We start from the raw sequence: 13538 nt of genomic DNA, 5'->3' as shown, positions 1-13538 counted from the left end.
ATCAGGAAGCAAAGAGTGTGGTTTTTTTTTTCTTTCTGGATCCTGTTTTTCCCCCTTTCGTTCTCATTTTCCTCTCTCAGCGTCACAGTTGCTGCACTCCAATATAATTTGCCCTTTGTGAAAACTGTTAATTTAAAACGTGCTGTTGTTGCACTTTATCTTTCAGATGATTTGATGTGTAACGTCTTCTCAATCTGTCCTCCCTCTCCTTTCCCTCCTCTGTCATCGTGTCCCTTTGAACCTCTGTGCCTCTCATCTTTCCTCTGGTATACTCTCTTCCCCACTGTCACTTGTTCCCCGCATTCTGTCTCACTCTGTTCTCTCTCCCTTCTCCACCTCCACCTGTCACTCTCCTTTCACCCTCCTGCCTTTTCCTCCCTTGCCCATATTTCTCCATAGGTTGGTGATGAGATCTTGGAGATCAACGGCGAGAGCACAAAGGGCATGAAGCACGCACGAGCCATCGAGCTCATCAAGAGCGGAGGCCGGCGCGTCCATCTGGTGCTCAAGAGGGGTGACGGCTCTGTGCCGGAATATGGTGGGTCAATCTACGAAAACATTCCCTTCTCCCCCATCTTCACACCCTGAGCCAGGGGGGACGCCCAGTGGACAGTGGTGGGTCGAAGGGGAAAGCGGGGGAAGAACTTTTTGCCCTCCCAGGACCCTTCACTCATCCCTGGGACAAACCCTCCAGGGAGTGTTAGTCTGGGTTTGGTTGGTCGTGGTTCTCTTTCTGGTGGAGGTCAATCCTGGGCTTTGGGATTTTGGGGGGGTGAAGGACGAGCAGGGGGTGGAGGGTGTTCCCGTGGGTGCCGTCGCCCTGCCCTGCTCTCACCTGCTCTCAGTTTCTGTGTCTTCCCGCTGTCACTTCCTCACCTTCTGGCCACTGAGCATACGCACTCCGCTGGGACTTCACAGGAAGGTGGTGGGTCTGATTTCAGTGCTTCATGAAAATAGAAACTGTTTACAGAGTTTGAATGACAGAGTATTGAAAAAAATCTATGTTTCTTGTGGGTAAGAAGTGATATCGGTGGGCTTTGATTCCTCATTAAACACTAGTTCAGCGTTCAGAGGAAGAGAAAGTTGCATCCCCTGATAAAATGGGATATCTCGCAGCTTTGGTAAGGACATATTTATAATATTTATTGAAGGTGAATGTAAGCTACTGAACTCGTTTAGGGTTTTAAGTGAGACCTGTATTGAGAAGAACAAAAGGCTGTTTGATGCTTTTTTTTTTTACCATTTCAAAGACAAAACTCTCACGATACTGTGCTTGACATTACTCACTAATCCATGGATTTTATTTGCACCCACTGTTAATGTCATTGAAAAGCTGTAACGATAGGAACTCCACCCATCCCTGTTGAAAAAAGAAAAAGAGCCTCTCCAGTTATAAAGACATTTTGTACAGTGATGAAAAGAATAGATGCATTTTTACAAATATTTTTGTTCCGTGTACAGAGCCATGAATCCAAGCCACATATTAATGGATAAAAGTCTATTGCTGCATGAACTTGTCAAAAGTGTAAATTGGATTGTTTTCCCTTTTAATGTCTATTTTCCATAATATTTATGGAACGTTTCTTTTTTTTTCTTCTTCGTATTGACCAGTCTTGATTGATAGTAACAAGTCATCATATCTGGGTTTTTTTTTTACTTTGAGTGGAGATACATTTACTTGTCTTGAAAAGTTCATCAGTGTTATTTTCTTTGGGCTAAGAATGTGACGTCTGTACCTGCACCAATTCTAGGGCTGTCCCGAATGCCACTGAAGAGCTTTGACGTTTCAGTAATATGATAATTATTTTCGTCAAATCCATGAAATATTCCCTGGAAAATCAGTGAAAATAAAAAAAAAAAAGTCCTAACTCCCAATGTTAAGGAAAGTGGAAAAAAATAAGTTCTGACCACTGATCGGATCCGCAACAAAATGTAAGGGTTTCTTTCCCGACCTGTACCGCATCCTTCCACTAAGTTTCATAGAAATCGGTTTCATCGATTTTTGCGTAATCAAACAATCAATCTAACCAACAACATGTGAAAACATTACCTCCCTGGCGGAAGTCATTATTGGCAAATCTTTCAAGCTTCAGTTCAACTTTAGCGACGTCTAGGCTACTAGCTACTGTTTGTTTTCCCCAAAGTCGTAGGTTTGCCAGTTTCATATCCAACATGCTTGACTTGCTTGTGCTCGAAACTTGTCACTGTCCAAGTAAGACTCACTGTTAAGATAAAAAATGTCCTTGTCTGAGAATAACAAATTAAATTAGAATTTTTGGGCTAGATTAGCAGCATTTGACTTTCATTTGATTACAATGACCACCGCCGAAGCTTTGAGGAATTCGGGACAGCCCTATCTGATACGACATCATGTAAAGTTGTATATTTTTGGGTCATTGTTTGTACTTTTTAGTTGGAACTACCTTTTGACAGTTTTGCCAGTAATTTTTTATTTTTTATTTTTGTCAGCAATGTAAACTGCTTCATATACTGTTGTTGTGAATGTGCAAGTCTCACTGTCTTTACTTTCTGTTTTGGGGTTTCTGCTGCTTCTGTGTTCACATCTCTAGGTGTGTTTGTGCGGGTGTGGGTGTGCGTGCGTGTGTGTGTATGTGCACATGCAGGACTTTTCTCTGTAAATGGTGTTTTCCACTGAAGGGTTTGGGGTGTTTCCTGGACTGTCTCTTTATTCTCAGTGACTCAATGATCAAATAAACACATTTTTTTCCATTGAAAAAATCAACACAATAATTCTCCTTTTCTTCCTTCATGTCGGTTCCAGGGATCTTAACTACTGTGCTCTTCTCTTTTCTTCTGTTTCTGTGTATCTTCTCCCTCTTCCCCCGTATTGCACTGGGCTCTTGTCTTCCTTCAGGGATGGTCGCTCCCCATCTCACTGCATGTATGAGAAATGACAAGATGGGGGAGGCCTCTGTCCTCCAAAATCAGACCACGGTTTGTAACTGTCCCTCGCTGTCGTCTGGCTTTTTCCTGTCGTTCTCTCTCTCTTTCTCTCTCGATCTCTTTCTCCGTCCATCCTGATGTGTGTGGTGTGGCCTCAGATCACCTGTGCCCGTGCTCTACTCCATGCATACAAATCCATTCACCCAAAATGCACTGCCAGTGTCGCCGTAGCCGTTGTGATGGATTCTTCATGCATTCTGTATGTCTGCGCTATTTGTATTTGACCTCTGGCCAACGAGTCCAAAGGTGAAATGCACAGAGCTCGTTTGTTCTTGTTAACTGGTTTAGATGCAGTGTCTTTGCTTCTTTAGACCGTGTTAGTTTTACACTGTCGTCGTTGCTCTGCAGTTTCTAGACCTTCCTTAAGATATAGACACAAAGCTTAGGTAAGGTTTCATCTGATAATAAAAATGTGGTGGCTGCTTAAATAGATGATTTAGTGTAACCAGAGGGATAAAATCCACAAAGGAAAGCTATTAAAAACTGACTATGGTAAAATGCCTCCTAAACCTAAATAAGGCATTAGTCTTTGGAAGTCATCGTGAGCATTTTATTTTCTTTAAACATTTACGATTTGTCGAAGGCATCATGACTGCATGAAAGAGCATGGCTAATCAGTACGATCAAGCAACATGCAGCACGTTGGCACTGACTGTAACCAGCCTCCAGTGAGGTCGCCTGACCGGCCAAGTCCAATTCCAGTGACCCCAGGTTGCCCTGGTAACAGGTTTGTTGTGGGTAACAAGGGTCCTCAAGCGATGGCTACTATACAACTGTGTCACTGCCTTTTATTCTCTTGTGTAGCTACACTCATGTTCTATCATTGGCTGTCGCTGTGCCATCTAACAACTTGCCATCTTTGCTGGCATTAACATCAGAATGGCTTTCCATCGGAAATGTGCTCAGCTTCATATCTGAGTGATTCAGCATGGTTACTGTGAGAGTCTACCTGTTTTTTTCATCCTCCTACCCTGGTTGTATGTCACATTGTGTTGCAGACGGCAGCCCTAACGACAGCATCACAGCCAACGCAGCCACAGGGTTACAAAACGCTGCGGAAGTGAGCATCCTGCCCCCAACCAACGCACCATCGGAGTTAAGTTACCCACCAGAACCCCAACAACCATCCCGGAGCAAGAAGGAGTCGGGCCACAAGTCTACCCGCACCGGCAAGCAGCACCATTCCAAGCACCGCCACAGCTCCCCACACAAGAAAACCAGCAAGGGAAAAAACAAGGAGAAAAAGTCTACGGGGAAGGATACAGCCAAACTGTTCAAAAAGAAGGATGGCAAGGGGAGTGACAACCACCAACACCATTCCAGCGGGAACCACCGTAGTCGCCACCGTTCGCCCGACAGGAAGCATGGCAGGTCTCGTAGTGCAGACAACACCCTTGATAGTCGTCACAAGGGACAACACCAAGGTCGCTCCCCTGACAGACGCCATGGCCGCCACCGCTCACCCTACCGCTCTCCCCATCGTTCTCCTTATCGCTCGCCTCGCCGCCACAGGTCTCCCCACCGCTCTCCGAACCGCCCTCGGCACCACTCCCCCACAAGACGCCACGCCCACTCCTCAGACCCCTACCGCCAGTACGGCTCCCCACAGAGACCGAGCCACAGCAATGAAAAGCCCAACGGGGCTGTGGCCGTATCGATGGAGCCACCCAAGACTTCTGAATTCAGCCTCCCGTTCGAGGACAGCATCCTCCGAGAGCCCCCGGCTCTGGACCGCCTGAACCGCGAGCCCACGCTTCCATCATTGCGCAGGGAGGAACACCTGTATGGCGAGGATAGCCTGCTGATGAGAGCCTCCTCTATGGACAGAGCCTACAACGGGGACAGCCTGCTGAGGGACATGGCGTCTCGGGGCCAGAGAGACACCACCTTGCCCAGAGTGCGCACCCCCGACTCAGATTCAGCCTACAAGAGGTACAGCTCACTGCTGAGGGGGCGCTCACCTGAGAGGACGGAGAGGGACGGGCGCTTCACCAGCAGAGATAGTACTCCCGAGACGCAGTACCGAGCCAGAAGCCTGGGACGTGACATCTCCCCGATCAGGAGTCCCAGAAGAGACGACTCAGAAGACGAAGAGGATGATGACAATTTCGTAGCGGCTAAAGTGAGAGAGTACTACAGCACGCTCCAGACCGACACCAGTAAGTCGTCCAGGCCCTCGCTCCCCGAGCCCAAGAAGACCTACAAGGATAACCCCAAAGACCTGAGTATCTGATTGGACGGCTGTCAGCCAATCACAGCAAGCAACCCACAATACACCTCAAGTACTAGCTCATATTACCACTTGGTTCTACAGAAATGCACCCAGCTATGTATACACACACACACACACACACATTATGTAACAGCATTGAGTTACGAACAAGACAGTGATTCCAAAATGATTTTTTTTAAAAAGCTGTTTATTTTTCTTTTCTTCGATTGTATGTTTTATTTTTTTCTCCCTTGTTTTTGTTGAAGCATTCTACATTACAGTAACTCAGACTTTTCCAGAAAATGTAAAACCATAAAAAACAATGATGTGCCTAACAGTTCCATTAACGAGCAACTTCTTTTTTTTTGTATTTGATTTGATATGTGGCAGGCGCTTTGTGACGCGCTGTCAGATGAAGACATGTATGTACTTTTCCACACGGATCCCATGGAAGAGCCGCGCACCTGGATGACTGTAACCGGTGCTCACAATGATGCTGTGCATGTCTTTACCGGTTTCAATGTCTCTCTCTCTCTTGCTCTCTCTCTCTCTCTCTCTCTCTCTCTCTCTCTCACTCTCACTCTCTCTCTCCCCCCAGTGCCACTGTTTTTTAGACATTTGACCAGACTATAGCACAAGCCTGCATTTGTTTGTATATTTTTGACAGTTTGCAGTATGTGTACATTCAGAGGTGATCATTTTAAATGAATGAAGGGGAAATTAAAAGTTAACTATGATGATGATGTTAAAATAAAATAATATATTCAACAAATGAACGCATGTGTGTTTGCTTTGGTTCAATCTCTTTGTGTCATCCCATCCTGTAGAATCATTTTTGTATTGAATGAACGACGATTGAAGTTCATAACAGTTTTAACAAGAGAAGTGTGATGTGAACGCTTCAAAGGTGGCAGCAGAAAGTCGAATCTAAGAGTCTGATGACCGCAGAGTTCTCATCTTTTGGACAAACGAAAGACAAAAAAAGTGTTATCTCAGGCCTCCCAAAACTATGTGCGTTCTTCGAGCCTTTGAAGAAAAGTAAAGCAAAAAGCGACCATCTTTTTTTCACAACATCAAAGCCAGTCTTAAAAATGTTCCTCCACTCCTCTCACGTCTTACTTTGATTTGTGCTTCATCTGTGCCCTCTCTGCTGACACGCCTCCCCTCCCCAGTTTTAGTCCTCTTTCAGGATCCTGGCTGCTCGAAGGTTTTTCATTTGACAGAGACCAGGCAGCGAGGGAAGCTGTGTCCCTATTTCAGGACGGTGACAGCGATAGGTGGAGGATTTTTACCCCACCCCCTACAAACGACAATTGAGTGGACGGCGGAGAACAGAGTGGTCCCTCGATTAATATGTTAAGATGAGGCAGAGAGTGAAATACTGATAAATTCACGGGTCATTGCATGTTTATCCTTTTAACTCTTCTCATAACATTTACTGACATTCAGGGTTAAGATACTGGAACTTAAATATCTAACTATGATGTCTGTTTAACTGCACCTTCCTCCCATGCCTCCCTCTGACATCGGACGTGTCCACATGTCTGACATGCAGCAAACTGAAGATGTTCTTAGATTCCATCATGTGAAGTTCTTCCCAGTTTGCTGCGGCACATGCCAAGGTACTTAATACCATGTGTTCAAACGTGTGCATTCAAGATTACCCTATGGACACAATCTGTGCAGCTCATAAGGGGAAATAAGAAGCAGAGATGAAGCATCGCGATCAAACAGGAACATATCAGAGCTTTTTTTTCTTTTCTGGCCCACTTTCTCCACAATTCAAAAGAGCCTCAGCGCATCGCTGTGCTTTTGAAGCAACGATCTGAAAGTGTTTTTACACGAATCAGGCTTCCTGTTAATACGAGGAACACACACTTTTGCACTTGCACAGAGATAGTTTTATTGTTAATCCTCCTTAACAACCAATACATATACCCCACAATACCTGCTACTTTTACATAATATATATATATATTTGCTATAGTTAGGTCGTATCCACTGCAGCCGGTAAAAAGATAAAGAGATGTTTACATCCTGCAAACCCTCCTCTTTTCTCTCTCCTCTCTCCGAGAAGGGGAAGAAGCACCTAAATAATGGATGTAATCCACTTTCCAGCACCGAACCCTCTCCTCTCCTCTCCTCTCTTGAAACCTCTCTCGCTCTTTATCAGGACATACTCCGCTCCCTCCCGTCATCAGATGCAGGAACAGAGCTCTATGTTGTATTGCTTGTGCGACCCCCAGAAATGATTAACGGCCCATGTCGGCTGACAATTTATCATGTCATTGTCAGTGCAGGCGGGGAGAGGCGGTAATGAAATGTCCAATAACAACAAGACTACGGCGCCCACCACATCAAGCCTCCATTCGCCCATCAGCTCGGCTCCGGGTTCCCTCGTTTGCGACCTTGGAGCCCTCTTGCTTCCGCGTTTCCATGGAAACACCAAAGCAACGGGCTCCATCCTTGAGCTGACTGGAGCAGACAGGAGTTGTAGATGCGTAAACAAGGCTCTGGGAGAAAAGCAAATGAAAAGAAAAGTTATTTCTGGCAGGATATGTGCTCGGGATTTCAAGATGCTTTCACTCAAGAGAGCAATGTCCAAGTCACTTTTCTCAGAGGAAGCTCATCATCCTACAAACTAACTCTGCTCCATGTCCTCATACTGTAACTGTCTCACGCTTGACTGTGCGTGGAAATCAGCCTTCCCGTGAAGGAACACGTTGGTTCAAAGGGCACATATGTGTTTTTCTTGTCATGGTAACAGGGATCAATAGGATGTGGTGTATGTGCATGTAACACTTGAGGCTTTACTGGATGGTCACACTAATCAATCAGCAGCTGTTAGAGAGAAATCCACAGGCGCCACGTCTCATCAGCTCAGTCAGTGAATGTTTTTAAATGCTGCCTTTCCTTCCTTTTTGTTTAAGCATCCATATTTTTGGTTAGGTACCTGTGGTGATATGATGATGTCAGCAAATCTCTGTGAAATCCCAACAGAACGTGTTATATTTGCCTTAACAGCTGCTTGTTTTGAACCTGATTCCAGTTCCCTTCATTTAAAAAGTGACTGACCTAATGCTCTTGTTCGAGCACTCACACCAATCAGCCACAACATTACAACATGGGGGCTAACTGGTTTTAATGTTATGGCTGATCAGTGTGTTGTTGAATTAGTCAAACCATGAAGCTGTGGAGAATCATTCAAAACTACAAAATGAGGTTTAAACCACACTACCAATGGTTCAGATCGAACCTTTCAAAACCTGCCAACGATATGTTGCTGATCAGAGTACATTTATTTATTTGTGTTTGTTTACACCTTGTAGGTGTAATTAAATTGTGGCTACTTTCTATATCGCTGCTTCAGTTTCAGGGTTCTGAGTTTGGTGCATGCTGGCTCACTGTTATGGCTTATTTTATGGACAGCATGACAGCTCTCTGGTGACATGAAGCCAAGTCACATTGAGTGGCAGGCTGACAGCGAAGTGAGCAAGAGAAAACACGAGTTGTTCCAGAAGTTCCAGAGGTGGTTTCCTGCGGAGAGGCTTTGTGTCCCTGCGGTGGAGACACTCCTTTAGAGAAATGCACTGAACTTTTGCCTGTCCCAGAGGTGTTGCCCCTGGCTCTCCTCCTCTGCTGAAATGTGTGCATGCATGAGCGTCTAGAAAGCAGCAAAGTGGACAACCACTTGTGGTGTGTGCTGAGCAGAATCGAGTGTTTTTCTTCCCGTCAATGTCAAAACTAAATCCTGCATCCTGTTTCATGCAAACCATGCTTCTGATCGAAAAAAGGCCAAATTGTACACCTCAGAATAATGCAGTTTTCAGAGTGACTCATCCACTCTTTAAAAAAAAAGAAGAAATGTCCTTGTGTTGGACTGAGCAGATTAAATAGTTATGCTGTCATAAGAAATACATGTGGAAACGTCCGATTTGCCTGTTGCACTGTTGAATGATTCATTTCAAATTTTGTGTGTGGCTGTTGGGCCATGGTTGTTCTAAAAAGATACTACCCAGGTCGTCTGAGGAGTTTTTCCATTCAGATCTTTCTTTGCGATGATTGTAGCTGAGAAAATGTTGTAGCATAAAACGGTGGCCCTCTGCAGAGGCTGGGACAGAAAGTTTTATTGGACAAAGGTGAAATCGACAAGAAAAATATCGATCACACTCATGTCACCACAGAATCACTGCCTTCAGGAATGTAAAGCCCCTTTTTCCATTGGTCAAAAACCCACTTATATCTGTCTTTTGTCTCTGATGTGAATTAATTCAATGGCATTCTCTGCAGGTCAATTGACTGCAGTAGACACAGGTTTTCATTGGCTCTGATCAGCTGTGATGTAACAGACAGTTGCGTGAACACGTTAGTTTATTCTTGTTTGTTTCAGACGCTGATGCTGCACTTTTTCTGCACGACGTTATGATGCACATTGACCTTCTGGGCATTGGCGCGTAAATAGCCACAAACTTGAATTGTTTTTTTTAAATCTTGGGAACAACAACAAAAAAAGTCTTTGTATCGTGCAAGATGCAAGAGTGACGTGAGTGAGCTCTGCAGAGAAAAAGAACCGATAGGAAAACTCCCCCACTGGCAGTGGGAAAGTGAGTCAATCACCTTTTCAAGTGGGTTTATAAACCTTGTGTATACCTGCTAATTGTGGTGTCAAAGAGTTATAACAAGACCAACTGATGAGAGGTGAGGCAGAGGAGCTGAATGCCAGAATCCAGCTGAGGGGCACCCAGGGTGATGGGAGGGGGGCCTCACTAAGACGTTGCATTCATTCCACCTACGAACAAAGCCCCTGTGCATTGCTGTGATGATAGTTGTGTTGAAGATGGGATTAGAAGTGGACACGATCCTCAGAACGCAGTTAAGGTAGCGATACAAAGAGTGAGGAAATGAATGGGGAGAGGACAGAAAAGGTCTAAGACACAGCTACGTAGTTTTGCCGCTGCTTGTAGAAGCAGGAGAGAAGAATGGATATAAGGGTCAGCTCTTTCTGTGACTTCCATAGTGCTGTATATGACATAGAGATATCTGTCACCTGCTGTGCTGCATCTGTCCATGTGATTACTGGCCTGTGCTTAACCCTATGATAGAAGGCATAATCAGTGATGGCTGTAGTGTGTCCTCCATTGTGATCCACCCTGTGTGTCTGTGTTGTCGTCAAACTCCAGAGAGGAATCGAGTTACGTGTTCAGCACAGGTCCACAGATAAACACGTCTCAGAAGCTCAGCCCTCTTCTCAGCATCATTTCTTTTTTTAGATTTGACAACATCAGGTTAAATATTGATGCTGTGAAGTTGCTTCAAGGGAGTGGAGGTGGGGGGGAGGAGAGTGTTACTTTGGCAACGTACAAAAGGAGTACGGTACCGAGATGTTCTTAAGTGGGTGACTAATTTGGAAAAGAGAGAAGAGACATCAGATAATGTACAGTGTGTAACCCATCATCCCCGACCTACATCGAGTCCTGTGGAGTGATGCGCTCACAAATAAAACAAAGTTCTACCAAAGTGATACTTTTAATGTTGATTTATTAGTTCAGGGTGTTTTATGAATTCATAGACACAGCAGGTTGTGGTCCTTGGATAATAACACTCATAGCTTTAATGTTGTGGACTGAATTTACAAGTGCAACTGGAGGCTCCTTCCTAAAAACATCTTTTGCATGAGGCGTCGTCTCAAGGCTAAATTCCTTCTCTGTGTCCAAATGGAGCGGACACATTTTCTGAAAAGCAATAGCACCGTGTATATGAATGCACTCCTCTGTAACCCCCATCCATAAATAAAACCTACCCTGACATATTTCTGAATGCATCACCTGCACCATACATATTTATGTTTATACAAAGAAGGTGGAATTGACAAAATGTTAATGTTTCCTCAGTAAAACATGAAGCATGATTTACAGTGTTGTGGTCTGCTATAGATTCACAAGTTGGAAATGCTTACTACACATTTATATGTAATATATGTGCATCGTGATATAATGCACGAGTGGTAGTTTGTTGTGGTGAATGTTGTACTGCGGATGAATAAGAATGTGCTGTACAGGAAACTAGGAGTTATTTATAATTACTTATACTTGTGATATTCACACAAACAGAAGAAACTGTCTTTGATAGTTGATTAAACTAGAGAGAAGAGGGATCAGTTGATCAGCTGATCAGTAAATAATTTATTCTAATTCACATCTCACTCCTTCTACCAGATATTATTATATTATTATTACATAATATACAATTCTACATTAAAATCTCTAAAAACAACTACACCTTTGTTATATATTTACTTGAATTGTGTACTTACATCATCCAAAACGTTTCTTACAATGTTCAAATTCAGAGAAATCCTTAATTATATTCAAGGTAACAAGACGTTTAATTTTGTTTGCCTTTAATTTGCGTCATATCCGTTTTCCCGTGGGTTTGCCCATCACTGCTCTAACTTCCAAGGCAGACGACAGATGATGAAGGAGAAAACATGCTGCTAGCAAGTTATCCACTTGGCTAACACTGTTTGCATTGGTCACTCATAATGGATCACGATTATTCATTATTGTTTGCTGCAGTTCTGTTACTGAAGCTCTTCCAGTAAAGTGCAAATGCACAGGGGAACCAAGAAATTAGATTATGGCGCAAGGGGCAGCAACTCCCATGAGCCTATCCCATGATTAATGATTTCATTGTCATACTTTTGATTCTAAAATCAAATGGACCCACCATAGAATTCATGGAATGGTAAATGGACTGCATCTATATAGACCCAGCACTTTAATGACCATTCCCAGTGGCTTATAGAACCAGTCATCCACACACACATTCATAAGGCGTTTTTCAACCAAACACACTGATGGCGCGTCATGCAGACCCTAAATTTAGGGTCTTGCCCAAAGACACTTCAGCAAGAGCCAAAGATCCAATCACCAACCACCTGATTAGTGGACCACCCACTTTACCTCCTGAGCCACAGTCGCCCACAACTCACAGCGGTCATGTGTTTGGTACAACGGTCTTTGGCTCAGGTGTTTGAGGAGTGGATGGTGGTTGCAAGCAGCAGAGAGGACAGCAGCAGACACTCGCTGCTGCTGCTGCATGGCCGCTCAGAGATGTAACAAACTATTTGGTCCACTGGATGTGATGGACGCTGGCCCGTGGTAACATGGCCACCGGGCGACTTGGCGATGCGACGCTGGCGTTTGAAGAGGCCATCTCCTTGATTTACTGCCCTTTCACTAAAAGAGCTCTCACTGTGTACCGATGCCTGTAATTGGGCCCTTGACTGAACGAGCGACTCTGATTGGGCAAAGCAGCAACAAGAGTAAAAAATCTCTGCGGTTTGACCAAGCGGATGCAGAGGACTCCGCGGAAGAGGGTTCATCATTGTCACCCTGAGTAGGTGAGTGTTGGCTCTCTTTTTCAGGGATGAAAGGACAGAGGAGGAGAGGTTTGATCCTGAACTCCCAAAATACATGTGACACACCTCAAAGGCCAAGAGGCAGAGGCAGGTCTGTGGAGACAGGACAGAAAAACAAAAAGATGCTCCTGCTGCAGTACAGGGAATAAGACAAGGCATTACTGGAAGTCAGTATGATAAATATCCAGGATTATTGCAGAGCTCCAGCATTGTCGGGTGAAAAGTAAAACATGTCATCAATATCATCTTTAACACTGATGACTTCATTCAGATTACAAAAGGAGTCTCTTTATTCTCCATTTATTTTGATAAGCAGAATAAATTAAGTACTTAATTAATCATATCCATCATTTTACATTTTTTGTGATTAATATGTTTTTGTCTGAACATAAACATATTGTCATCACTTACAGCCTGTGGCCAGTGAAATGCAGGGTTTCTATTATATAACTGAGTGAGCTGTTGAGAAACAGTCAAATCATTCACACTTTTTAATAACCTCCACTCAATCTTCTGATTATGTTGAATAATTGAAGGGGCTGTTGTTGTTATAATATTCCATCAACAAATGTATTCAGTATAATAAAAAGTGACTGAGACATGATGCCTAAATAAAAAGTTATAAATATGAAAATTATTATTCTGATGTTTGATTCTTAACTCCAACATGTGTCAACATAGTTTATTCATGTAATTCTGTATTTTCCTAAAAGAGAACACATATTGTGTAAAATGCTTTACACAAAAAGCTTCATCACATAAAAAGTGTGTTACAAAATGGGGCTACAAACTTGAAAGATGATGTTTACCAGGCAAGAAGAGTGTAAACAGGTTTTCCAGGACTTGTATCAGTATTGACCATAAACACACCTGCTGTTGACACCTAAAATGCCACATTTTTAAGTGGACTTAAACCCCAGATTCTTCTAGAATTCTACAGCC

At 43.7% G+C, this 13538-nt stretch overlaps 1 protein-coding gene across 9 annotated transcripts in view; it reads left to right on the top strand.

Annotated features, from left to right (window-relative positions):
* magi1b (membrane associated guanylate kinase, WW and PDZ domain containing 1b) overlaps window positions 1–5948 on the top strand; it is a 135348-nt gene extending 129400 nt beyond the window's left edge. For 7 of the 9 annotated variants that reach the window (XM_035151242.2, XM_035151241.2, XM_035151238.2 and 4 more), the window contains 2 exons: window positions 400–538; window positions 3963–5948. In XM_035151242.2, the coding sequence (XP_035007133.1) occupies window positions 400–538; window positions 3963–5197 (1374 nt within the window). In that variant the 3' untranslated portion in view covers window positions 5198–5948. Of the gene's footprint in view, window positions 1–399; window positions 2744–2875; window positions 2956–3962 lie in introns of those variants that run through there. The other 2 variants (XM_035151244.1, XM_035151245.2) reach the window with 2 other exon arrangements.
* Window positions 5949–13538: the final 7590 nt, after the last annotated feature.

Source organism: Hippoglossus stenolepis, chromosome 3 (genome assembly GCF_022539355.2).
Source record: "Hippoglossus stenolepis isolate QCI-W04-F060 chromosome 3, HSTE1.2, whole genome shotgun sequence".
Classification (NCBI taxonomy): domain Eukaryota; kingdom Metazoa; phylum Chordata; class Actinopteri; order Pleuronectiformes; family Pleuronectidae; genus Hippoglossus; species Hippoglossus stenolepis.
The sequence above is the reverse complement of the archived record's forward strand: the minus strand, read 5'-3'. Positions and strand labels throughout refer to the sequence as shown.